General features: G+C 53.3%; 8 protein-coding genes and 2 non-coding genes across 10 annotated transcripts; 6 read left to right on the top strand and 4 right to left on the bottom strand.

Moving 5' to 3' along the window:
* Positions 1–75: 75 nt before the first annotated feature.
* Positions 76–1457, bottom strand: SPSK_07534 (uncharacterized protein; the record flags this gene model as incomplete). Its single annotated transcript, XM_016734195.1, has 2 exons — positions 76–982; positions 1042–1457. 2 exons carry the CDS (start codon positions 1455–1457, stop codon positions 76–78), a joined length of 1323 nt encoding a protein of 440 aa, XP_016590446.1.
* Positions 1458–2706: 1249 nt separating this feature from the next.
* SPSK_07814 (uncharacterized protein) lies at positions 2707–3625 on the top strand (the record flags this gene model as incomplete). The annotated part of the gene is made up of 2 exons (XM_016734469.1): positions 2707–2722; positions 2787–3625. The coding sequence occupies 2 exons, from the start codon at positions 2707–2709 to the stop codon at positions 3623–3625; spliced, it is 855 nt and encodes a 284-aa protein (XP_016590445.1).
* A 157-nt stretch (positions 3626–3782) lies between these two features.
* SPSK_07125 (uncharacterized protein) lies at positions 3783–6090 on the bottom strand (the record flags this gene model as incomplete). Its single annotated transcript, XM_016733793.1, has 8 exons — positions 3783–3997; positions 4060–4436; positions 4492–4554; positions 4610–4735; positions 4797–5116; positions 5154–5449; positions 5525–5660; positions 5743–6090. 8 exons carry the CDS (start codon positions 6088–6090, stop codon positions 3783–3785), a joined length of 1881 nt encoding a protein of 626 aa, XP_016590444.1.
* Positions 6091–9351: 3261 nt separating this feature from the next.
* Positions 9352–10630, top strand: SPSK_07593 (NADP-dependent alcohol dehydrogenase; the record flags this gene model as incomplete). The annotated part of the gene is made up of 2 exons (XM_016734252.1): positions 9352–9578; positions 9658–10630. The coding sequence occupies 2 exons, from the start codon at positions 9352–9354 to the stop codon at positions 10628–10630; spliced, it is 1200 nt and encodes a 399-aa protein (XP_016590443.1).
* Positions 10631–10811: 181 nt separating this feature from the next.
* On the bottom strand, positions 10812–12725 carry SPSK_07249 (uncharacterized protein; the record flags this gene model as incomplete). The annotated part of the gene is made up of 1 exon (XM_016733913.1): positions 10812–12725. The coding sequence occupies one exon, from the start codon at positions 12723–12725 to the stop codon at positions 10812–10814; it is 1914 nt and encodes a 637-aa protein (XP_016590442.1).
* Positions 12726–14279: 1554 nt separating this feature from the next.
* SPSK_08141 (CHY zinc finger family protein) lies at positions 14280–14630 on the top strand (the record flags this gene model as incomplete). Its single annotated transcript, XM_016734782.1, has 1 exon — positions 14280–14630. The coding sequence occupies one exon, from the start codon at positions 14280–14282 to the stop codon at positions 14628–14630; it is 351 nt and encodes a 116-aa protein (XP_016590441.1).
* A 362-nt stretch (positions 14631–14992) lies between these two features.
* On the top strand, positions 14993–16975 carry SPSK_07223 (uncharacterized protein; the record flags this gene model as incomplete). Its single annotated transcript, XM_016733887.1, has 1 exon — positions 14993–16975. The coding sequence occupies one exon, from the start codon at positions 14993–14995 to the stop codon at positions 16973–16975; it is 1983 nt and encodes a 660-aa protein (XP_016590440.1).
* A 163-nt stretch (positions 16976–17138) lies between these two features.
* On the bottom strand, positions 17139–17210 carry SPSK_11209. The gene has a single exon. It is a non-coding gene; the product is annotated as a tRNA-Asp (tRNA).
* A 697-nt stretch (positions 17211–17907) lies between these two features.
* SPSK_11227 lies at positions 17908–17979 on the top strand. The gene has a single exon. It is a non-coding gene; the product is annotated as a tRNA-Arg (tRNA).
* A 3450-nt stretch (positions 17980–21429) lies between these two features.
* SPSK_07385 (galactosyl transferase gma12 mnn10 family protein) lies at positions 21430–23097 on the top strand (the record flags this gene model as incomplete). Its single annotated transcript, XM_016734048.1, has 2 exons — positions 21430–21902; positions 21987–23097. 2 exons carry the CDS (start codon positions 21430–21432, stop codon positions 23095–23097), a joined length of 1584 nt encoding a protein of 527 aa, XP_016590439.1.
* Between the last annotated feature and the right edge of the window lie 2020 nt (positions 23098–25117).

Below are 25117 nucleotides of genomic sequence, written 5' to 3'. Positions count from 1 at the left end.
ATCTCAATTCTGGAGAAAGAAGCAAGAAAGACAGTGAATTATATAAGTGGTGTTTATTCAGCCTAATAGATACACTCAGTGCTTAGGAGAGTCCTTTGTTCGCGTCTCTGAGGATGTGGTAGATGATAAGGTTCGGTCCGCACCGGACCAAGATGCAAGCTTAAAACCCGGCCCATGGTGTTTGAAGTCTGGACTTCGGTCCTTCCCCAAAACATTGCCGGAAGAAGATGCTGGATTTGTTTCCGAGGACGAGGTATCATGCTTAGAGGTGTGAATGCTGCTATTCGAGAAATCCCGCGATAACTGTTGGATGGACTCATCATTGAGGTACCCTCCAACTTGCCTGGTTTTCCAGCCCATTCCTCGGTTCTTGCCGTGGATGACCTTGCCGTTATTTGAAACCAAAAATTGGATGGCGTCCCCGGTCGCGTAGTTGTCAATAACGCTAACGTTCTCCCGCATATAGGTGTCTGCCTTGGAGCAGATGTCTATGCAGTGGCGCGTCGTCTGCAGCTCCTCCTCCAACCTCAAGAGATCCTCATTGTCCTCCGCAGAAGTGACCACCAGCTTTGACTTCGATATTAATCGATAAATCAGCTCTTGCTTATGTTTCTCCAGCTTTGCAGCGTTATCAAAGAGAACTTTCTTGCACTCGCGCAGGCCTTCGTTGGTGATCCTTTCAGGTATGCTCTCCGAATCATCGGACTCAGTAGATCCGCTGCCACGCTTGGACGACAACAAAAGCTGGTCAATGTGGTCGGTCAACTGGGTGCAGATTTCCACACACTTCTGCGTGGCCAACCGGTCCTCCTCTATCTGTCGTAATTCCTGGGTGTCCGTGTCAGACCCCGATGCCGCCTCTCCAAATATTGATTGCAGCCTGTCGTTAATGCTTTGGAGATGGTCTTTGAGGTCGTCTGTCGTGGTCTTCACAAGATCTTTGTAACTTGCGACAGATTCAGCTGTGAGCGAGGATTTGCGACTAATGAAATCATAAAAAGTTAGGCCTGTTTTCTTACGCTTCGGAATGTTGTGACTTACAGACTTGCGTCGAGCAAGCTGATACTAATAGTTGCCTTATAGCTTGATATCTGTTGCCGAAAGCCATTGATGTCGTCTCCCATATACTTCAACTTGGCCCAGTCTCGAAAACTCGTCCGATTTCCTCCAGATCGCGACGAACACTTCACAATCTCCTGTTCAAACTCTTTGCAGGCATTGCCGCACCGTTGCAGAGGAAGTGCCAGTGCTGAGAGATCCAAGTCGGTGGCAGACTCAATCGTATCGGCGAGCGAGCGCAGAACCGTTGTTAGATCGTTTAACTCGTCTTGGAGGTCACGAACATGTTTAGGGTGATATTGAATGCTCTTCAGCGTCTGGTAAAGTGTAACGCTGGACTGAAAAGCGACAGTTACCAAAGTCAATAGCCCTGAGGCTAGGCCTATAGCTTCTGCCATTGTATGTCGATTGTTCAAAGTACCATTTAAGAGGGTCTGGTGTTAATCAACCTCGTGGACAAGTGGATTTAATGACTCGTGAGAGAATGACGGGCACAAGCAGGTTCAAGTAAGAAGTAAGCCGAAGCCCAGTAAGCGCCCCACTTCTCGCTCGAAGCGTTTTGAAATTACCCCGCTCCCAGAAGTTTTGCTTTACTTTCCCCGCTTTTAGCGCTGCAAACGCAGTCATTTTCTACAAAAGCATAAGGATTTTCTAGGGATAGCTTCAGTCAGTGAAAAAATCAGACAAGATGGACAAAACGTGTGTGTACGAATGCACAAAATCTACTCTTTAACCTTACTCTCTAGATCTAAATGGCTCTAAATCATACTTTGTACGAGTCTATGGTAATTCAACGGGGTTTATACGGGGTCGATCCAAGGGGTCAGTCCCCGTAGGCCGCCAAACTAAGTTGGCAGGTGCCACCAGCCGACGGGATACCCCGTTGTCGCCCAGCTTACTAATACCGTACGTAACTATGGGACTACGATTATGTAAATGCCCCGCAGATCCTGGTGCCTGAGGCATCAAGGGATTCAATAGGGATTCTACGGTGTTTTACCAGATAATAATAAAAAGGCTATCAGCGCCTCACTTCTCACAGAAGAGGCGTAAGGATTAGAGTTTACTCCTCCTACCACCTATGTTCGAAATCGTTTGCCTGTGATCCTCTTAGATTAATGACTACTATTCCTAGACTCCCTTACACGACTAGAGAAAAGGACAGAAGACGATCATTGGTAAGGTAAAACACGAGGTCGTCAGCTTACATCGGGGGTCAACGGGCCGACCTTTCTTTCTGTCTCTGGCTCACCCGGCCTCCGTATCGCCGCGGAGACAAACCACCAAGTACTATATAAAACTGCTAGCAACAAGACTGCTAGCGCCGTGAGCTCTAGGCGGCGACTGTTATTTCTTTTTCTCACCTTTAGGCCGGACTACTCTATACTCCGAAGATGATTCCATCTGTCAGACGCGGGGCAAGGAGCGTCAGAAAGAACAAAATGACACTGAAAATATGCACTTGCTTGCGAAAAATAAGTACATACTTGGTAAGCCGTCGTCAAAGGATTCGAAGCATCCCGCCGGCGGCTTCTCGCGATTTAATAAACGAGCTAGCCCGCAGAATTCCAGCAACAGATTCAAGACGCCAAATCAGTCTTATAACAGAAACATCTACCTCTTAAAAGCATAGATTACTTAATTAACATGTCTTCCGGAAGGCGTACGTACTCATAAGACGGACCACACTCGCAGTCGAGACCAAGCGAGACAACTAATACTCTTAGTCATCACATCGGCCGAATGGACCGTCTTCTCTAGCGAGTTCATGAAGCTGGCCACCGCGGGGCCGGGCGTGGCCCCGGCGGCACACATGGCCCGGCGCGCCCACGAGCTGCTCCCCTTCTCCCAGGCGACGACCGTCGTGGACATCGGCTGCGGGCCGGGCCAAATCACCGACGCGGTGCTCGGTGCCCATAGCGCTGCGCTTCCACCGACGGCCAAGGTTGTCGGTGCGGACCTGAACGCGCAGATGCTGGAGCAGTACAACAAGCGTAAGGAGAGGGAGGTGGACGGGGGCCATGCCTACTGGTCCCGTGCGCAGAGCGTCCAGACCGACATCACCGACTGCGCCGCGTTTTCCGACGGTGCCGTCAGCCATATGCTCGCGGGCTTTGTGGTGTTTCTCGTCCCCGCGCCGGCGCAGGCCCTACAGGCGATGAAGCGCGCGCTGGCCCCGGGCGGGGTACTCGCCATGTCCGCATGGACGACCAGCCAGTGGATGGAGCTGATGTACTACCCGACCAAAGTGCGGCCGGACTTGGGCATGCCGACGCTGCCGAGCACGTGGTCGTCGACGGACGGGGTCAAGGCGCAGCTGGCGACGGCAGGGTTCAAGGACATTGAGGTTGTGGAGACGGAGGGGTACATGCCCTTTGACGACCATGCGGAGATTTGTCGCTTCATCTTGACCAAGATGCCTCCCAGCGCGCGGATGGTAGCACAAATGACGGACGAGGAGGTGGTGCGGACGCATGAATTGATGGTGCAGGATTTGAGAGAGTGGTATCCCTCTGTTCCGGCCAAGATGGTCGGGAAGGCGACGATTGCGTTTGCAAAGAAGTGACAGTCTTTGTTCAGTCTTTCGTTGCTGACGGGGACGACACGTTCCGGCATGCTCTCTAGATATAGATACACGTTGTCCTAGCTGGTTGTCTTGCGCGGAAAGACCGAAAACACAAAACCTCTCCACAATCTTCCCACCACAGCACCGTCCACCGCAATTAGTACTCAAACCGAAAGTCCAGCCGCTTGTTGCCCTCGTCCTTCGTGGTCTTGATGTAGTGCTCGCGCTCGGCCGGCGTCCATGCGTTCCAGATCTTGTCTCGTCGGTTGTTTTCCCATTTGTAGTAAAAGTTCACCAGCAGGTAGAGGCATATGTTGCTAATGCAGATGATGATGAGGTTTCTGTTGCCGCGCCGGTAGCGAGGGGCGTCATCTATGGTCGTGTTAGATAAACAGTGCAACAAAGGGACAGCAAAGGTACAGCACAGGACTCACCTGACCGATAGATGTTGGAATAAATGACACTGCAAGCCTGGACCGTCATGTTGTACGCGGCCGTGGACACCGTGCGCGACCGCACCGTGTTTGCGTTTCTCGACACCCAGCCGACCTGCACGGAGTGGTTGCTCGGGTAGCCCAGGAGCACGGTGACAATCGCAAAGACAATCCACCGGCTCTCGGTGGTCGTGTTTGTCGCATAGAGCGCCACGAGGCAAGGCAGCGCCCACACCTGCCCGATGATCCCGTTGAATGCCAGCTTGTGCGACCAGCCCGCAAACCGGGTGACCGTTAAGAGCGTAATCATCTTCAGTACGTTGCTGGGAATCACCAGGAGGTTGGTCTGGAACGTGCTGAAGCCAAGGCCCTTGAGACTGTGTTGTGTTAGTCAACATGTGCGTTCAAGAAACACGGGACAACGTAACCTACCTCAATGTCAGATATTGTGACGGCGGTCCCATTGGCATCTGAAAGCAAAGGCCAATCATGTACCTGTTCCGCAAATTAGTACATCGTACGAATGCCTACAGCACATCATGTTACGTACACTGGCCAGAGATGGTAGTCAGAGAGCGCCTTGAGCAGAAGCCGGGGCGTAATCGCCTGTCTGTTGTGCATCGTGCCTTTGGACGGGTCGTCGCGAATGGCTCTGTTGATGATGATGTATTCCTCTCTGTGTCATGTCAACGTGCTGGTCCTTGCCTCGAATCCGTTCCGTTCGGCAGGGGACATACCGCTCGGTGAACCAGCCCTTCTTGCCGCGCGGAAACCCGCGCGTCTGTGTCGGACTCGGCGGCATAAAGTAAAACGCCGACACGCCGACGGCCAGCGTGATGAGGCCTTCGATGAGGAACAGCCACCGCCAGCCCTCGACGCCCCGGACGCCGTCAATGTGCAGGATGCCAAACGCCATGAAGGAGCCGAGCACGATGGCGCTCGTCTCGGCCGTCCACCAAATCGACAGACGCACGGGCAGCTCGGCGCTCGTGTAGAAGTAGGACATGAAGAGGTTCATCTGTTGTTGTTGTGTTGCTGTTAGGACAGTGTCATGCGACTACGTCATGGGAAAACAAGAGATGCGGAGTACGCACGTCTGGAATAAACCCGCCCTGGAGAATGGCCAGCAAGGAGCGAGTGACGAGGAACGACGTGCGGCCACTGAGCTTGTACTGGCTCGCAGCGACAATGCTCCACAAGATCATTTGCAGCGGAATCCACCGATCGGGTCCCATCCTGTTTGTGTTTGGAGTTGCATTAGATATGAACACGAACGTGACATGAACGTGAACTTCCCCTGCTGCGCCAACATACCATTTCGAAATCAGCTGTGAAGGGATCTCGGCGCACATAAAGGACAGCGAAAAGACCGAATTGCCCAGATTGTAATCTGGGCATTGGGATGTAGAATTAGCATTCGAAGTTGCACACAAAAGACTATAAAGGGGGCATTATTAACACACACCGTTCGTGGTGAGATGGAGGTCCGTCAAAAAGTTGTTTGTCAGTGCTTGTGAGAGATTGGCACGGTCAATCTCCAGCGCCATAAAGGCAACACACGTAAAGACGAAAATGCGCAAATCAATCTTGCGGACCAGAGCCTGCGGCGAAGAGTGTCAAAAAGAGGAACTTGAAGACGGACGCCCCCCTAAGAGACACAGCGATGGGTCGCAGAAGGCCTACTTTCTCTTCCCGCCACGTCCACCGCACCGACGGATCGAACCGGTGGATGTTCTCCCAGTCTGCCCGGGGCCGGTACTCAATGGCCAGCTTGGGATCGTCAAACACGGACGGCTGCGTCGCAATCGCGTCAAGGTCCAGCGTTTCCGACTTGCGCCAGAAGAAGGTCCGTTTCTTGGAAATGGGCTCGCCCAGGGGCCGTTCGCTGATAGGAAACTGCGGCGGGACTTCGCTGACCGTCAACTGCGGTGTCTTGTCGTCGCCCGAGCTGGAGTTGGCCGGTTCATTGTCGGTGGCGGCATTGTCGGTGGCGGTTGAGGAGGAGCTCACGCTCCACAGCACGGTCGGCATCGCTGCAAAGGTATGTCGATTCACTTTGGGTTGGGTGTAAAACGGAAGAGAGTGTCTGGGAAGACACGTTTTAACGGTGGTCCTTTGAGACTGGCCGATGCGTCCTTAAGTATCTGGACCGTTCATGTCATGATGCATTTTATACAGAGCCATGGGCTCGACTCGAAACCAATTGTGACCGCCCCTGGTCCATGTTCGCGTAGAAGGCCTCGTTGACATTGCATGGTCGCGTAGAATGTCTCGTCGACGATCCAATGTCGCGTACAAAGCCTATTCATGGTAGATTCGTCATTTTGGCATGACTTACGGCCTTATATACGTCAGTGTCATAAACTATTTCGTAGACACAAATGCCACCTGGTTTGGCATCTCACATCTCACCAATGCAACTTGTGGCCTGCGATTCGTCCAAAGCGTATTGCATAATAGTCTTGGCGAAACCGACGTCGAGACGCAATTCGGAGACGACTTTGTACAATATATCCTTGCCTGCATGACTAGAAATGGCAACAACATCACCACCACAGCTGATAAATCCGACGTCTGTCCGCGGAGATGCGTCTCCGCCAGCGGTTCACCTTTGCGCGCTCCACTCCTTTGCAAGGCGCCTCTCATTGGTGTGAAATAGGGGGCGTAAGGAATACTCCGTACCGTCATTCATTGTTGGCCAACGTATGGATGGTGTCAACTGTAGGTAATTCTCCCGGCGAGCTGGGTCTACTCGCGCGGCACGTGTCGGGAGAAAGAATGTGTGCAATGCCGAGGACAGCACATTACGCCGCAATTGGACGGGCTACCTGAGATCCAGATCTGGGGGCCGCAAGCAGCCTTCATCACAAGGCCGTTAGACAAACACAAAAACATTGGACAAACACAAATCGTTGGGCATGTTAACAATCTCGCATAACGCTGCTGATTCGCCTCGACCTCACCACGGTCGTGACCAAGTCAGGTGCATCATGCTAATTATTCATTTCTTGCTCTGGCGTGACATCTACATGTCGCGCAGGATTAATATGCCAGCGAGTCCCTTCGCGAGCGATGACGCATCGAGCATCGTCTTGCTCACAACCGCAATATGACCGAGAAACGGAGAGGCGCCGGGGCTGCATATTCCGGATGAACCAAAAGGAATCAAGTAATGAACATATGAATGCAAGAAAAGACGGACGAGCAGAAAAATAAGGATGAAAGGAGGGGGTTGAGAGGGGGTTGAGAAGGTTTTTAACTGTTTAGGTCTAGTTTGTTTACATGAAGAAAAGACGGACGAGCAGACAAATAAGGATGACAGGAGGGGCTTGAGAAGGTTTTTAGCTCTTTAGGTCTAGTTTGTTTACATGGAGTCGATCCAACACGTCAACGCTTCTTCTACAACGTGAGATGCAGCAGGTGAAAAATAAAAAACAGCGACGTTAGACTCCAACTCCCTCTGAACTGGAGTGCAGCCGACTCCGCCTCACCACCTCCCTCAGCCATTAAATTGGAGCACATGGCGACATTCGCTTCGTTTTCTTTTCCTTTGGTACGGGGCCAGGGAACATCGCCCCCACGACGTTTGGCCTGGCTAGGTCGGCGCCCGGACGCCAGCAAGAACGTGGCAGGGCAAAAAGAAGCGTGGGCCATTGGCGAATACGACGCTGGAATACTACGGTGTTGGATACAAGCATTGAAGTCTATGTCATTTATTACTGTGCGGGAGGCAGGACAGCTGAAAGCAGGGAAGATGTGTGTATTATGTGTGATAAGATACGACGAACGGGCGAATGATAAAAGTAAGAGCGAACGGAAGACTTGACAATGTGGATGTTGACAAGTTGGGAAATTCTGCAGCATTTAATTGCGTACGGCATATGGGGAAGCCACAAAATAGACGAGCGTTACATTGGCGTAACGATGGAAAAGGGGGAGGAAAAAGAAAAGAAAACTTGCAAAATGTACGGTGAGAATGCCACGTTGAAACTACGTCGTACATGCCACATAATCCCGGCAAACACGACAATACGACATGGGAGGGGGCGAGGTAGAAGGGACGGAAAAGGCGAACAAGATACAGAGTTGAAGTTGTGACAAGAAATAGCATTAAAGTATGAAGGTGTCCGACGTCGGAGACACAAAAAGCGACATGGGCAAAGTCCAAAACGGCAGCACCCGACGAGACGAGGGTGCGACATAAGCAGGACGAGTTTGTTGGCATGTATGAAGCTGAAATAAGGCTCCGGTGATCGACACGGGCGCGCTACTGTCGAACGAACGTCTAAAATAGGGCGGGCCGTCGCCACATATCCGTGTAAGACATGCGGTCGGAGGAAAGGCGCTTGAGAAGGTTTTTGCGTGGTTTGTGCCGGCTGCAGAAGTAGGCTGGATGCGAAAAAGAGAGGTAAAAATAAATAATAAAAAAAGAAGAAGAAAAAAGAAGAAAAAAGAAGAAAAAAAAAAAAAGTCAAAAATCAATAGCTTTGAAAGTAGACAGGCAGACCCCACGCTTTAGAAAAGCGTTGCATAGGAGGAAGCGCAGGCCTTGGAATACGACGTAGAAAACACAGAGTAATCAGCTTGTCTTGGGTGTCGTATTCTTGTTGACCAACTGACTGGTCATATCGTGGCCGCGTTTTGTCACTTTATTTCCACGCCCGGTCTGTCGTTGAAACACCGCCCCCAACTATCCATACATCTAATCCCACAGAAGACAGGCTCGTCAAAGAATGCCTGGCAGTCGTCTTTTCGTTCAGCAGCGACCGCCCAGCGTACAGGGCATTGAGCCCGACAGTTCGCCTTGCAGCACCTCTCGTCTGTCTTTGCCCTTCCCCTCTCTTGATTGCAACGCTGCATGGATGCGAGTGAGTATCGATTCTCCAACCTCAGGCCACATGGCCCTCCAGTACGTCGTTACTGTGCAATGCTTTCTTTTTCTGTTGTTTTGGTATGAAAACGTTGCCTGCCGACCCTGGCCGAGTTGACCCTGGACGCCATGCCCAGCACACAGCATGGCTTGACCTGACCACGAGCCGACACGATCAGCAACAAACAGTTAGTGGCAGGGATGGTGTCGATACGGGGTGAACCCGATAGGAAGAGACCGCCGAAGACGGCTGCATACTGATTCAGCTGGCGATCTATTTCGTCGTTTGGGGTATATATATCAGCCTCTCCTAGTCTCCGTCCATGTCGACGATGTTTCTGCCCTGCATCCAAGAACGTCCTTCTACTTTGCACTATATCTCCACCAATATCGCCCCCAATCATCCAACTCCCACCTCCATCATGACGGCTGATCCTGTCCACTTTGTCACGTACTGTGGCTCCAAGGCCAATCGCGTGGTGCCGGTCAAGACGACGCGCGCCGTCGGCCCCAACGACTGCCTCGTCGAGGTCACGCACAGCGGCTACTGTGCTACCGACACATACTTTACGGCGGTGCCCATAGGCCTCGGCCACGAAGGCGTCGGCATCATCCGCCGCATCGGCCCCGCCGTCCAGCAGCATAAAATGTACGTCTGTCCACTCTCCAGGCCTGACCGCTTCTCCTTCTTTTTTTTTCCCTTCGTCCATTCCTACTGACGCATCGAGTGGCGACCGCGTGGGCTGGGGTTTTGTCCACGAGGCGTGCTTCAACTGCAAGCAGTGCCTATCGGGCGGCGAGATCTACTGCCTCCAGCGCAAGATGTACGGCTTCGGCAACCTGGACCAGGGCTCGCTGGCCAGCCACGCCGTGTGGGACGAGAACTTCTTGTTCCCCATCCCGGACGCCATGGCCTCGGCCATCGCCGCGCCGCTCATGTGCGCCGGGGCGAGCGTCTTTGGCGCGCTGCAGCAGCGCGGCTACAAGGCGACGGACCGCTGCGGCGTCGTCGGCGTCGGCGGCCTGGGCCACCTGGCAATCCAGTTTGCCCACAAGATGGGCATGGAGGTCGTGGTCTTTTCGACGACGGAGGCCAAGCGCGCCGCGGCCATGGCGTTTGGCGCCGACGAGTTTGTGGTGCTGCCGCCGGCCAGCACCGCCCGCCTGTCGGGCATCAAGCGACTCGACCACCTGCTCGTCTGCAGCACCGCGCAGCCCGACTACCGCGTGTTTCTGGACATTCTGGAGCCGCGCGCCACCATCTACCCGCTCACGGCGTTTGAAAAGGACGTCACCTACCCGCACCTCGACCTCATCTTCTCGGGCGTCACCATCCAGGGCACCATGATTGCCACCAAGCAGGGTTACCTCGACATGCTCAACTTTTGCGTCCGGCACGGCATCGAGTCCGTCAACCAAGAGTATCCCATGACCGTGGCCGGCATCGAGGCGTGCAACACGGACCTCAAGGCGGGCAAAATGCGGTACCGTGGCGTCTTGGTGGCCGAAGGCGCCGACCGCAGTGGCGAGACGGCCATTGAACCAGAGGCAAACAAACCTGCAGAGGCGGAGGCTGGGGCAGAGGCGGAGGCTGGGGCAGAGGCGGACGTCACCAATGTCGCAGTCGTTGTGGATGGCGAGAAGAGCGGCACCACCGGCACCAACGGCGTCAACGGAGCGAGCGGACATGTGTCTGGGTAAGAGGGCATTTAAGGGCGTAAAATTGGACGCGTGTCAGAAGAATTGCAGTCAATTTATATTGTATCTAGTTCCGGATCGGGGCGTATAAAGGACAAAGACAGAAAATCAACCGAGCTTTTGAAAATCAATTGCAACTCTACAGCCTCCACCTCGTCACTCGACTATGTACACGTACAACATCTCAAACCGCCGCCACAGTCGCCATTGCCACCTCAATCTGCGTCACAGTGTGCATCCGCGTCGACGTCACGTACACAACCGCCGCGTTGTCTGCATTGTCTGCACCGCCTGCAACGTCTGCAAAGGCAACACGGTCCGCATTCGGTTGAATGTCGTTTGCAACGCGAACGACCGCAGTCGATGTCGTTGTCGATGTCGTCGTCGTTGTCGATGTCGTTGTCGTTGTTGATGTGGTTGTCGCCGTCGTCGTCGCCGTTGTAGCCGCTCTCGTCGCATTGAAAGACGCCGACGATGTCGAAGCCGGTAGGGTGACGTGCACCGTGCTGACCACCGTCTTTGTTTCCGTCACCGGCGGCAGCGTGACCGAGACAATCGCCGTGGCCGTCGATGTTGCCTGGACCACATGCGTCGACGTCGTCTCTTGGACGTGCGTGACCACTGCTGTCGCCGTCGCTGTCGCCGTCGCTGTCGCTGTCAATGTTGCTATCGACGTCGTGTCAATCACGTGCGTCGACGTCGTCTCCTGGACGTGTGTGACCACCGCGGTCGCCGTCGCCGTCGACGTCGCATTGACCACGTTCGTCGACGTCGTCAACAGCGTCTTGCTCACCGGCACGTCGACCGTCACAGAGACGGTCACGTCCACCGTGTGCGTCTCGTTGACCGTGTTGGTCAGCGTGCGGTAGACCGTCGACGTGTGGATGACGTCCGACGTCCAGACCGCGGTCGACGTCGTGACGGAGGTCGCATTCCACGTGCGCGTGACATCGAATGTGCGCGTGATGTTTAGCGTGCGGGAGACGGACGTGGTCACGGGAATTGTCGTCGTCTGCGTTTGCGTCTGCGTTTGTGTCTGTGTCTGCGTCTTTGTCACGGTCACGTCCGAAATGATGGTCGACGTCACACGTGACACGGCCACCGTCGTGCTCGTCTCTGTCGCGAGCCGCGTCTGCGTGACCACAGCCGTTTCCGTCTTTGTCGCCGTCGCCGTCACCACGGCCGTCGACGTCGCATTGGCCCATTTCGTCGTCAGCACCGTCTCGTGAGCCACGTCCGTCGACGTCGACGTCGTCTCGGCCGTCACCCAATGCGTCGTGTAGCGGGTGCTCGTCAGCACCCGCGTCGAGCTCTCCAGGTCCGTCACGTAGATGGCGTTGGTGCTCGTCACGGTGGCCGTCGCCGTCGCCGTCTCCCAGTGCGTCGACAGCAGCGTCTTGGTCAGCGACTGTGTCGCTGTGGCCAGGCTCGTGACGTACACCATGCTCGTCGCCGTTGTGCTCGTGCTGTCAATCGTCGTCACCGTGACCGTCGCGATCGCCGTCTCGCTGACCACGACTGACACGACCGACGCCACGGTGCCCGTTGTCACGACTTTCGTCGAGGTCGTCGTCGCCGTGGTCAGCGCCGTCGCTTTCGTCTCGGTTGTCGTCGTGGTCGCTGTCGACAGCTTCGTAAACGTCTTCCACGTAAACAGCGTCGACGACGCCGGCACCAGACGCGTCACCGTGGTCGTGGCCGTCACTTGCGCTGTCACAATCGACGTCACGTACACGACCGACCCGATGGTCGTCGTTGCCACAGACCCGCCGCCAACACCGCTGCCATCGCCGCCGCCTCCGCTGTTGCTGCCACCATTTCCACTGTCACCACCCCCGCCACCCACCCCCAAATACTGCGCACCGCAGAAGCCGTGGCTGGCCTGGCATCCGTCGAGACAGTGATCCGCCGTGTTGCCGCACCAGCCGTGCTCCGAACAGCAGTCACCGTATTCGGAGCCAATACACGTCGACACGATACCGTAGCCGCATGAACCGTCTTCGGAGATGGGCACGCTATCGGCGGCGACCATCAAAACGAGACAGAGTACGGCCACGGCTGCCAGTGGCAGCGACCGGAGTCGGCGTGAAAATCCCATAGTGATCCTGGTTTTGTTGCCAAGAAGGAAAAACGAACGAATTGAAATTGATCAACCGTTGTCATAAAAATCAAAAATCGAAAAAAAAAAAAAATTCCAAACACAAAAACTAGAAACCAAGAAACCAAAATTTTCAATTGTCAAACATGGACTGAACAGCATGGACGCAACTCCTCTTTTACAAGCCTTTGCGGACAGGTGGGACAATTGGAAGATTACGCAATATGACGAGAAACTGCCAGGCGGAGCCGGCTGCAAATGGGACTAGGCATGTCGAACCGATGCGGAGCATTGGCAGATTCAGACGCCCAAATAATATTGTTAATCTATTATCATGTTGCCTTTCCGTAGATGGCTGTTCAGTAACATGCAAACAAAGAGCAGACGTTCATATGGCGCGGGCAGAACAATGGCACATCCGTGAAAAGAAATAGTCGAGCAAGTATTCAGGTACCCGTTCCTGCTAAATGGGACTAAGGACGGCAAAGCGCGGGAGAATGTGTACGTATGCTTTCACCCGTCTCTATTGTCCCGCGCCTTGACCATTGTTGGGAACGAAGGTAAACTCTTGCTGCTCCCACACACCGTCTACGGTGTGTCTTGCAGAGTAACGTCTCAGATCACACATTCTGACCTGTTACTTAAAGATACGACAACGAATTTGTGGCATGCAAAGAGGCGGGGCGTTGCAACATAGTATCTTCTCAGACGCAATGTAACAAATTCTGAGCAAATATCGAGTGGCGATGGTCGAGTGTGGATATATTACGCCGCGTACAAAGTCGTAGAACCGCAAGAATAGTGGGAAAGGCAAACATGAGATGAACGTTTGGCTGTTCAGACGGCATATATTTCCCATAGAAGTAAGAAGTGGTTACGCAAACCCTATATCAGACACCCGACCAGTAGGATCGCTGTACATGAACATCATCACGCTCGCCGGGAAAATTCAAATGCATTGTTTCCCTGCATTCGCTTGTTTCATTATGACCCAAGAGGGTGTTAATATATGTGTGGTTTGCGAAGAATGGGCGATCGTTGATGTGTCTATACCCGAAGACGGCACGCGGCAGTTGAGCCGGAAAGCAGGCCGTATAGGCGAGAAGAAACGATCTCCAGATAAAATAGGATAAATGTGACCGACTGAAAATATAACTCCAGGCCTTTAATGGGGAGGAAGAGGCATGAAATAAAATGCGAAAACCCCGTAATCTCGCTTGTGATCAGTTCAGTTTCCTACACCGTCGCTGGAAGCTCCAAAGACAAATCTTACAATAATTAAAAATAATAAAACCTTGCAAAAGTGCTACATACTGTTCCTAAGTTGAAGAAAATCCTGCAGATATAGACCCCTAGCTACAAATTTCGATTTTCCAGAAAGGATCCAAAATGCCTCCTTCCCAACTGGTGATGTGTGGTACAGTTGCCCCTGATGTAAACAGTCCCGCGAGGTCACGTGCAGATCCACACTACCTCCGTAAATCTTGACGTGCCCAAGTCGCTCCCCGCAAAGCCGAGTTTTAAACAACGTACCACAGGCGAACCTCCCTCGACATGGCAAATCCGTCTCCGCAAGCCCGCGACAACATCGTCATCCATGGTGTCGATGTCCAGCCACACACCCAGTGCGCTCACTGGCACTCGGACCGCGACATCATTGCAATCCGCCACAAGTGCTGCGGCGACTTCTATGCCTGCATCAGCTGCCACGAGGCGCTGGCCGATCACCCGTCGACGTGTTGGCCCAAGACCGAGCGTGCTACGGTCCCCGTCGTCTTGTGCGGCCGCTGCCGTCGCCAATGGACCATTGCCGAGTACATGGCCTGCAACAATGCCTGTCCCGGCTGCCAGGCGGCTTTCAACCCGGGCTGTGCGCGGCATTACGACCTCTACTTTGAGATGTGACCCGCCCGCCCAATACGACCATTGGACGCCGTTGCAATGCGTCGCCTCGTGAAGCACCACCAATCTGAAGATACGAAAAACAAATCCGATGTCATTTGCTTCTCCCGTCCTCAGGCAAGGATGGTGCAACACTGCGTGATTGGCTAGCATAACGATTACGCATAAGCATGACTCTCTTACCGAAACCGGCGTCCATCTCCAACCAACGGGCCAGGATCAGCAGAACAGCGTCACAATAGGTACGAATGTAAAACTTAAAAGTAGCGTGGTGCAACAGACAACGATCCGACGATTTCTGCAGTCCTTGCAACTCTCAACAGCACAAGAGGGCCATTTTCCCCAGACGTTGCTACCACCACCGTATGGCATCAACGGCGCATTCTGTCGGCGGCCTGCCCTACCTCATCCTCGACCGCATCTGCGACCTCCTTGATGATGAGTCGGCCGATCGACGCGACCTGTGGTCGTTCTCGTTAACCTGCCGTCGCTTTTGCGAGGCGGCCGATCGGCGCCGGTTCTGCCAGATTGTGGTCTGTGTGCAATTTGTCGACGGCGTCGATGCGACTGTTGCCCAATTGCGGGCGCTGCTCGGCCGCGACAACGGCCGCCGGTATGGCTACGTGCGCCGTCTCCGGGTCCAAGGTCTCGCCGCCGGGGCCAATCGAGATCCAGACTTGCAATCAGACCTCGACGAGCAGAGCGCCGACCAGACACCCTACGAAGCGTTTACCTACGGCACGTTTGACGTCATGCACCCGTTCTGTCGCCTGCGCGACCATGCGCCCGGGTACCTCGACCATGGCGACCGCCCGGGCTTGTGGCAGGCGTTGGCCGGCTTGATGCGCGAGCTACCCGCCCTGCGCGATGTCATCTGGACCTCGTGGCACATGCCTCGTGCCGTGCTCGAAGCAGCGCAGATGCCACGTGCGCACATGTGCCGTCTGCACATGTCCGGCTGTGCGTTCCAGCTGCGCAGTCTCATTTACGAACGTGACCGGCCGCGATCCATCAGTGCGGACGACTATGCTCTGATGACGTCCCCGGCCTTGTACAGCGTCAGTGCCCGGGTCGAGCCCTTGAACGAGGACGGCTTGCTTGATTACAACGACTACGCCCTCCAGCAGATGATGGCCGGCCTGGCGCCAAACCTGACCAATGTCTCGCTCAGCCGTGGTATCTCAGAGGAAACGTCAGCCGGGAACGACGCAGACGACTTGGGTCGGCCCGAATTCGGCGGGTTCTTCCTCGGAGACGACAATGCGGATCTCAAGAACCACTACGCCGAGAAAACGACAACCATGAAAGGCGCGCCACTCCGAAACCTCAGTCTTGCTACGGGTCTGCCCGCACACATCTTCCAATGCTGGGATACGACAAATGTGCGGCGCATGTATGTCGAATGGGATCACGACGTCGGCGCCGCCCTAGCCGAATATGCCGCGCGCGGTGAGCTTCGCTCCCTCGAGGTGCTGTGGCTCACCACCATGTTCTTCGTGCAAGAGCCAGCACGGAGTCAGGCGCACATGCTGCAGATTTTCAGCAACGCGGGACCCCTGCAGCGCCTGCACATGAAGGGCGTCTTTACCGACATTGTGTTCAACGCCATCGCGCGCCATCACGGAGCGACCCTGCGGGCCCTTTCCATTGCCACGTTTGGGGAGTACCTGTGGGACCACGACGCAGGCGAGGACGTTCCGCGAACCTTCTTCAACTGGTCTCCCAATGCCATCCTGGAACTGCCCAAGCTGTTCCCACTCCTGGAAGCCGTCTCCGTGGCCATGGATCGGACTCGGGGTGACTGCGACGAAGTCGCCTTGTACCGCGCGCTCAGCCGGATGCCCAGCCTGCAATACCTGCTGATTCGTCTCGCCTGTTCGATTGATCTAGGGGTCGACGCTGCAAGGCGATCCGAGATCTTCTCAGGGGACAACAAACGGCTGATGGCCTACGCAAACAAAGCGACCTTTGCGAACGCCGCCGTGGACGCCACGCTCGCTCGCGCCGTCTTTGACGTCGTCTCCAGCAACGGACAGGGACCGCTGCAAATGCTTCACATTCAGCCTCGATCCAGCCTGGAGTCCAATGACGCGACTTTCGAAAGCGTCATGGATAGCTTGAATCGGTCGTGGGCGCTGCATCGCCAAGCAGACGGCACCGTCGTCATCAAGCCTCTTGACGTCCTCAGGCTGCGCAGCGCCGTCGAAATGTGCACAAAAATGACCGAGGCGAACGAAACTTGCTCCACAGGTGACAAAGTGTTCTTTCCACATGTCTTCCAAGAGTTGTGGCCAGGAAACGGGCCGTGGTGGGAGAATTATACCAGTTTGCCTCTTGACTTGTCCTAGAAGCGTAGACGGAGTCGATGCTCTATATATACATAGCGTTCAAGAAATGTATACTCTTTTAACTGCTTTTTGTTATGTGATAGTCAAAATAGCACACTTCTACAAAAGGAAAAAAAAAAAAAAAAAAAAAAAAAATATGTGCCTTGTAGGGCGACAAAAATTACTCTCTCGCCGGGAATTGAACCCGGGTCCCGGGCGTGACAAGCCCGTATACTGACCACTATACTACAAGAGATTATTGCTTTGAAGCGATATGAGAAATACCACTAAGATGGCTTATTAAGTCATACCGCAATGGCGGTCTTCCTTAGCGCATTGCCACCAAACCTTGCGCCCAGAATTCCATATTCCGGGGCCTTGGTTAGCTTATCCGCCCTGTAATCGGCTTGTAAAATCAAGTCTCGAAAATGTTGATATTTTGAACAGGCGACTCATATTCACAGCCACAAAGTCCCCCCCCCCCAAAAAGTCAGATCGAAAGTGCACAAGGATGTGCTCGTTTCTTTCCCGCAGTAAACACGATGTAAACTACTCTACGCTAGGCGCCTTCGTATGCACTCTGATGTTTAAGCTGGATTGTGCAACATAAAACACTGAATAACGTTTCATTCTCTCCTTAATTTCTTTATTTGTCTATATTCTTTGCATTCTTTTTATTAGCATGAGTACAGTAAAATAAATCAAGGACGGCAGACGAAGATACGTCAAGGAGACGCGAAATATGGCGTATTCTTCTGTCGTTCGTGTTGTGTATGTTCCTTGTGTTTCCTTTTTTCTTCAAGTGGACTTTCAGTTATATTCTAAGGCTTGGTGCTAATACGCTCGTTATGTGAAAAAAGTCATCATTTCCACTAAATTTTCAAGGGATCCACTTCCTTGCACTGAATGACTGCATAAGAAAAGTTAAGCTCGTATTTTCACAAGCAAACACCGGCCCCTTGGCCTAATGGTAAGGCGTTGCTTTCCGGTGGCAAAGATTCTGGGTTCGAGTCCCAGGGGGGTCGATTTTTTGCGTTTCGTTATCCGTTCATTTCTCCGCGAAAGCAACTGGATCAGGATGAATTGTTGCTGGTCGCTGTTCGTCTTGCATTTTTATTATTATTTTAAATTGCGTAGATTTTGCTGGCAAGTGGCTCGCCAATATCTTCGTCGCTGTACGCAGTTTTGCGGCTCAAAGTTTATCTATTTCTTATTTTCTGTTACCAGGGCCAGGGAGAGCCTCGTGGGTTGTTTGCCTATCCTGGCTTGTATCGACGTTCAGGTTAAAATGGATTAATTGTTTCTTAGGGCTGTTGGTGCCCAAAACGGCAACCGTCGAGAGTGTCGATCACTTGGAACTATCACCTTTATGAAAGACACTATTGAATGCCAGCTGCTGCCACAAATAAATATTTTATGCGCTGTCCGTTTCTTTTGACAAAGGTCGCGGACTGAGAAGAAAGAGCCTGTGGGGAATTGTGGCACATGAAACTATGGAAACGTCAGCAGCCAGAAGCCCAGCCGCTGCTGCGATGTGTCAATTCTGTCAATCCTTTTGTCAATCTTTGTCGTTTCTGCGACAGGTTTCTTGGTCGCCGCGATTCAATATACACAATAATAATTCGTACGTGCCTTAGCTCTCCGCTGCTCACACAAGATGACTTCTTCTCTCCAAGGTGTATCCATTGTTGCTGACCTGTTCATCGTATATCCAGCACTATTCAAGTCCTTCAAGAGCGTTTGTCAGTTGTTAGATGTATTGCCTCAAGAAGCCATGCTCTGGTCGAGTCGTTTGACTGCTGGTTTGGTGTCCTATGACTGCCCATATCCCCTGCTCGTATTTCACAACTCGCCAATATTATGTGCATCTAGGAATCTTCAGGGCTCTACCCCTGTATGCTGTATATCGAGCCAAACGTTCTGGCCTGCATACTAAATATAAACGGGAAAGCTGTGCGGACTCTGGACTACCTGAATCAATCCCCAACCCAGCGTTGTTCCCCCAGTCGTCATACCCAGAAATGGCTGGCTCTTTTCTTTTATTTTATTTTTAGATTAATTTTATGGCTGCGCGACTCATAGGCTGGCTGGCCCCCTATTTAATTCGTACAATGCAGAATGCCCCCAGCCCACACCCCCCTGTAATGAAGTAGCCCGCCAGCCTGGTCCAAAGTGTCTTTTCTCGTGTCCGACCCATTCATGCGCGGGACAGGGGGTTTTCAGCCTCCTCTTCCCGGTTTCCACGTCTTGGCTTTTGTGAGATCGTCCCAGTAAAGCCAACAAAAGGCACTGACTCTTGCCCGCAAATGCAACCTTCATTACTACTGCGACGGGCATCCTTCACAGCCAGGTCCAACCTTCCTTTGGGGGTCCTTTTTGCGCTTTTACTCCGTACAAAGTCCGTTGCAGCTGCCAAACGACTTCCCCCCAACTCTTCCCAAACCGTAGTTGCCGTTTGCCGTGTTCCGTCTCCGCCCCCCTCGCCCGCCAAAAGTGTCGTCACCTTGGAAGAAAGTGCATACGTAAGACGTCCACTTGAGGTAAAACGGTCGCGCGACTGTCAAATGGACAGAACGTGCAATCTCTTCGCACCCGCTATTGGCCTTGAGAGCGTCGTTTTTCAAACGTAGAGTCTGCCGCTTTACGAAGCAAGATGCGGTTTGGAGACCGTCTTTTCTTTCCAATGGCTTCGAAGCCCCTGTTTGGTTTGTCCCAAAAGCCCCGTCAGACCCCTGCGTGGCCGCGCGTACACGACAACTTTGTGTGCAATACGACTTATTGGGGCCCCATTTTCAATAGCATTGCTCCATTCACCAGCTGAAGCCATTTAGGGCCTTTTGGGGCTCTTGTCGCCAATATCAAATTTGCAGCTCGTTGCGACGTCCCTCAGAGAGCGGACTTCGGCCGACGTCTCTAAACGGCTACGTGCGACCGGTCGCTTCTGCTCGGTCCGCGTTCGTGGTCCTCTCTCTTACGAAGCATTCCCACCCCGTCTCCCTAGTTTGCGTCGTCGCATTCCGGCCACGCCAGCGCACATTTAAGAGATGGCGAAGCATCGCCTAGCCTCCCTCACGTGGGAACAGGAAGACGATTAGGAAAATCGAAAAACAGGGCGGACAGCCGGCAATCTTACGACGGCGAACGACAGTGGCGGGTACTGTCCTTTGATATCTTACCATGAGTCCATGAGTCCATGAGTGATTACGACCGTGCTGCCACTCGGCTGTTCTTTGACGCACTCTTTTTCGTGGGGCGTGCCCGCCGTTCAAACGCCGTCCCTGATGTACAGTAATCAAGCCTGCGTAAATACTGAGACGTATGGAGCAATGCGCCGCCTTTTCCCAAAGCCCCCAAGCCCACTCGCCTCCCTCTGTCTCTGCTTTTCAGTGGCTGGCGCACCAATACCAGCCGCGAAGTTCTCCTGCAATTTAGAAGAAAATAACGATTCAAATGCGCCGGCTCAGCCCTCAGTCTACGATATAGTTTAAAGTTGCTGTGTATTGCACGACGTGAAAGAGGAATTACCAAAATCCAAATTCCTCGTGGTACCCACTGAGCCACTCTCTGCTCTTTCCTCTTCGTGCTTGCCTGTTCCCCATCTCGCGCCAAGACGTGTGCTAGTCCCCACAAAGGAAGCGAGCATCGCACTTGCCCTATCCTCGCATTCAACGGGTTCGTCTTTCTAGCCTCGGAGGGCAAGTGTACATACATGCCTGGCTCGCCTGACCTAGCCCCTTCCTGGCGTTGCTTTTTAGCAGATACGCCCCTAACCTACATTCGTAGTAAGTTCGTATCTCCATCTGTCTGCCCCTTGACTCTTTTCGGTGTTCTTTTCTTCCCCTTCATTTTCTTCTTTCGACTGTGGCTTTTTCCAGTCTCTCCCTTTCCTTTCTCTCTCCGCTCCTGTTCATCACGTCCTCGTAACGGCTCTGGTTCTCTGCTTTTCCTGGGCCTGTCCGTCGCGCCGGCTGAGAGCAGACCTCGACTCCCTTTTGCTCTTTTCGTGAGCACGCCTGGTCCTCCGCCAAATAGCGCACCTTCGACTTCTCGATATACCGTCACCCAACGTCAACCTCTTCCATTTCTTGACGACCTTGCTTCGCCCCTCTGCACAATCGGCAGCACGAAACAGGCGACTCGCGACGCCGTCTTTTGGTTCCTCGATTGCATACAGACACTCATTTGTTTCAGCATTGTTCTCCTTTATATTCGCCATTCCCCTTTCTCTCGTTTTTATTTCTCGTTTTTTTTTTTCGGGCATCGTCCACCTCCTTCATTCGCCTCGCGAAAGAGCACAGCAGCTTCTCCCGATTCCCCGGTCGGCCACACACGCGTGACACACCTCCCATAGCCCGCAGCCCAATTTGCGATTCCGGGCTGCCACCACATCGGCTCTTTCGACCTACCGTCCCGCCCCAAGCGCTTATACCTGTCCTATATACATATCATCTACCTTACACCTGCAACCGCCCACCATGCTCATCCAACAGTTCCAGCGGCCGACACGGCTGCTGGCTGTCCTCACGTCAATATGCCTCGTGTACCTGTGCGTCAACTACCTGCGGGGCGTCGACTTTGCCACCTCGTGCAACTCGCCCGTGCGGCTCGGCGAGCAACCAGACGTCGCAGGCGAGTTTGGCATCACACGCATGCTAGGCACCAAGCCGGCCACGATCCCCAAAGGCCCGATGGCCAAGGTCGCCAAGGTCGGCGTCGCCGTCAACGCCCTCGACATTCCCGTTGTGCACCGCGCCTTCAAGACGCACCAATACCACAACGAGCTACATGGCTACCCGCACTTCATTGCCGACCGCGAGGTCGTCAGCGACCTGATCGACAACGACCGCATGCACCGCGGCTCCGGCGCCTACACCAAGCCGGCCTACCTGCTGGCCATTATCATTACGGAGCTGCTCAAGAACGAGTCGGAGCGCCTCGAATGGATTTTGTAAGATTTGTCTCCGGCGTGTCCCCGCGACAATGGAACTCGTTACATAGGTACGGACACTGACCTTTTCTTCTTCGTCTTTAGCTGGTTCGACGGCGACACCATGATTCTCAACCCTTCGACCCGCCTCGAGACGTTCCTGCCGCCCAATACGAGTGACATTCTCAACGACGTCCACCTGGTCATCGCCTCCAACTGGGACGGCCTCAACTCGGGCGCGTTTGCCCTGCGCGTGCATCCGTGGACTGCGTCCATGCTGTCGGGCGTGCTGGCGTACCCCATGTACGAGAAGGAGCGCACGCTCAAGGACCGCTTCCGGGACCAGAGCGCGTTCCAGTTTTTGCTCACGTCGCCCGAATCGCCGCTGGCGCGCGACGCCCTGAAGCACAAGAACCACTGGGCGGAGGTGCCCATGCGCTGGTACAACTCGCTGCCCGTCAACAACGCCTTCTTTGCCGACGGCAAGTGGCTGTTCAGCCACAAAATGACGCCCGCCATGTTCGACAACGGCACGACGGACGTGTTTGACGACGGCCGCAACGGCAAGGTGCAGCCGTGGAAGGTGATGAAGGGCGACATGCTCGTCCACTTTGCGGGTACTAAGGGTGTGCGCGACAGCTGGATGACGCCGTGGCTCGACCGCGCCGAGGCGCTGCTGCCCGAGTGGAACAACCCGAATTACACGGCCAAGCTGGAGGTCGAGGTGGCCCAGTACTGGAGGGACTACGAAGAGGACATGCAGGCGCGCGTGATGGCGGCCAAGGAGAACGAGATGCGCGAGGCCCAGCGCAAGAAGGAGGAAGACAAGAAGAAGTTTGAGGAGAAGAAGAAGAACGAGGAGCGCAAGAAGATTGAGCAGGAGAAGAAGAAGGAGGAGCAGCGCAAGAAGGACGAGTTGAAGCAAAAGGCGCTCGAGGAGAAGAAGAAGGCCGAGGCGGCCGCCAAGAAAAAAGAGGAAGAGGACGCGGCTGCCGCCGCCGCCGCCAAAGCCGAATCTACCAAATCATCATCGGACTCCTCCGACTCCTCTGACGACAAGTCGTCTGACTCTGACAAGTCCTCCGACTCTGACAAGTCCTCCGACTCTGACAAGTCCTCCGACTCCGACAAGTCCTCTGACTCCGAAAAGTCTTCTGACTCCAGCTCCGACTCGAGCTCCGACTCGAACTCCGATTCGAGTTCTGACTCTACATAAAAAAATCCGTTCTGCGGCAACTAATACAGCACTTACTCTCGCCACTACCACCTTCATCCACGACTCATATCAAGCCCAAACATTATCGACGATACACATCCGGCGTTTCTTTTGCTTTGTTTGTCTGTTTTCTTTTCTTTTTTACAAAACGCTAAAACGGGACAGAAGGAGTTTTACGGCCATTTCTTTACCTTTTCTTGTCTCTCCAATGTCATCATTTACAAACATATTAGCCATGTCTCTCCAGATCTTGGGCATCTTCTTCCTTTTACATTTTCACCCTTTTTTGTATCTTTAATTGGCGTAAGTTTGGGCGAACGTGAACAGAACTTTACATTCCGTCTTCTCTGTTTACTTGGATCTCTAGTTGGATTGAACGGCGCACAGGAGGGCTCGATATGGTCAATATAAACATGATCTACGTAAAAAGTGCTTATTTCCCCTTGTTACTATGCCCTATTCATTTATTTTAGATTGCTGCCGCTCGCAGTTTTTGGGTCCGTTGGCGAACGGGTGGGTAACGGACTCTGCCGGCTCCCAATTTAAGGTGTAGCGAAAACATACATTGCGGTAAGACACCTGTTGAGGGACTTCGTTTTGCGGGAACCCGGCGAAACACGTTCAACTCATGAGCAACATGGTCTTCAAAGGAACAGCTGCCAAACATTTTCTCGCCTAGAGAGAGCACAATGTCAGATTTGTGTGCTCGTCGCCAAAGGAGTTTCAGTGGCACAGCTGGACAATGTCAATTTGAAGTGACCCTGTGAGGGACACAAAAATACGACTTGTTTGAGGGGGCCGATATAGCCGAGAGACAATGCAGATTGGTGGCTTGTCTGTGCAAGACAAAAAAGACGAGACACCAGGAGACAAAAACGGACGCGCAAAAGGACGCGCACACGAAACCGGTGTGAAGGGGAAAATGAAAAGGTGTCCTTGTCAGTCGGCCTAGTGCTCGGAGAATAGCGGTCCATTTTAGGGAGCCTTGGCGCATTTTGGTACCCCTTGGTTAGGGGCGTTGGGGGCTTTAGGGCTGCCAATGACAAAGGAAGAGAGCACCACGTCTCTGTTCTTCCAGTGAGCGAAATATAACTTCAGTAATACGCTCTTGACTGTGACCTACGAGGCAGTCGAATATTGACTTGGGGAGAAAAGGGCAAGAAAGAGTCGTGGCACTGTCTCCGCTTGTATTTCGTGAACAGACGCAAGGCTCGGCCAAGAGCTGAGAACCAGGTCTTGCACATTTTTTTTTATTATTCCCAATGTTTCGAAATCAATTGCTGCGGCTGAAAAAAAGTGATCCAAATCGAGATTGGCTGTCTTTTTGTCTCAATATTGGCCCTTTTTTGCTTTAATGCCGTGTTCGAGCCTCACCACGCTACAGCTCTCGTTATTTTTCCACTCAACCCAATCGAGCGACGTCTCTTGCAGTCAAGAGCCAGAGTTGCGAGGGCTGAAGCCGAACAAAGATGATGTACTGGGAAAGGGCGTGACAGGTAGGAGGGAGTTGGCGGGCAAGGAATAAGTACGGACAGAAAGGGATGCATACCTCGGGTGAGAGGGAGTATCCCTTGCCCATTCTCCCTACTTGAGGCCCTCTCGCTTGCTTGTCCAGGATTGACAGCATATGTCTCGTCTATATCGAACTTTTGCATTGGCTATTCGCTTGTGTACTTTCTCCCTTAAAAATACATCTAATGGCGTGTTGAATGGCCTGATTTGTTTGTTCGACGGGACCATGAAGGGAAAGCGAAAAATGGACTATGTGAATGAGGTGAGCAAGGACAACGAACTTCCGTCGTTATATCAGCCTCTTGCAGAAGTCCGCCACGGTGAACGAAAAAGACAGCAAAGGTGCTGTGCGTGAGCAGGTCCAGGAATGCGAATGTGCTTGTGGCGACTCGCCACAAGATGCGTTGGCCACATTAAGGGACCTGTTCGTACGACGTATGCTTGTTTGCATCCCACTTGATAGAGTGTGTCGTATTATACGAGATGTAGCTTATGTATCTTCTGTCTT

The sequence above is a fragment of the Sporothrix schenckii genome, assembly GCF_000961545.1.
Source record: "Sporothrix schenckii 1099-18 chromosome Unknown Cont41, whole genome shotgun sequence".
Lineage (NCBI taxonomy): Eukaryota > Fungi > Ascomycota > Sordariomycetes > Ophiostomatales > Ophiostomataceae > Sporothrix > Sporothrix schenckii.
Note: the sequence above shows the minus strand (reverse complement) of the source record. Positions and strands in the feature narration are given on the sequence as shown.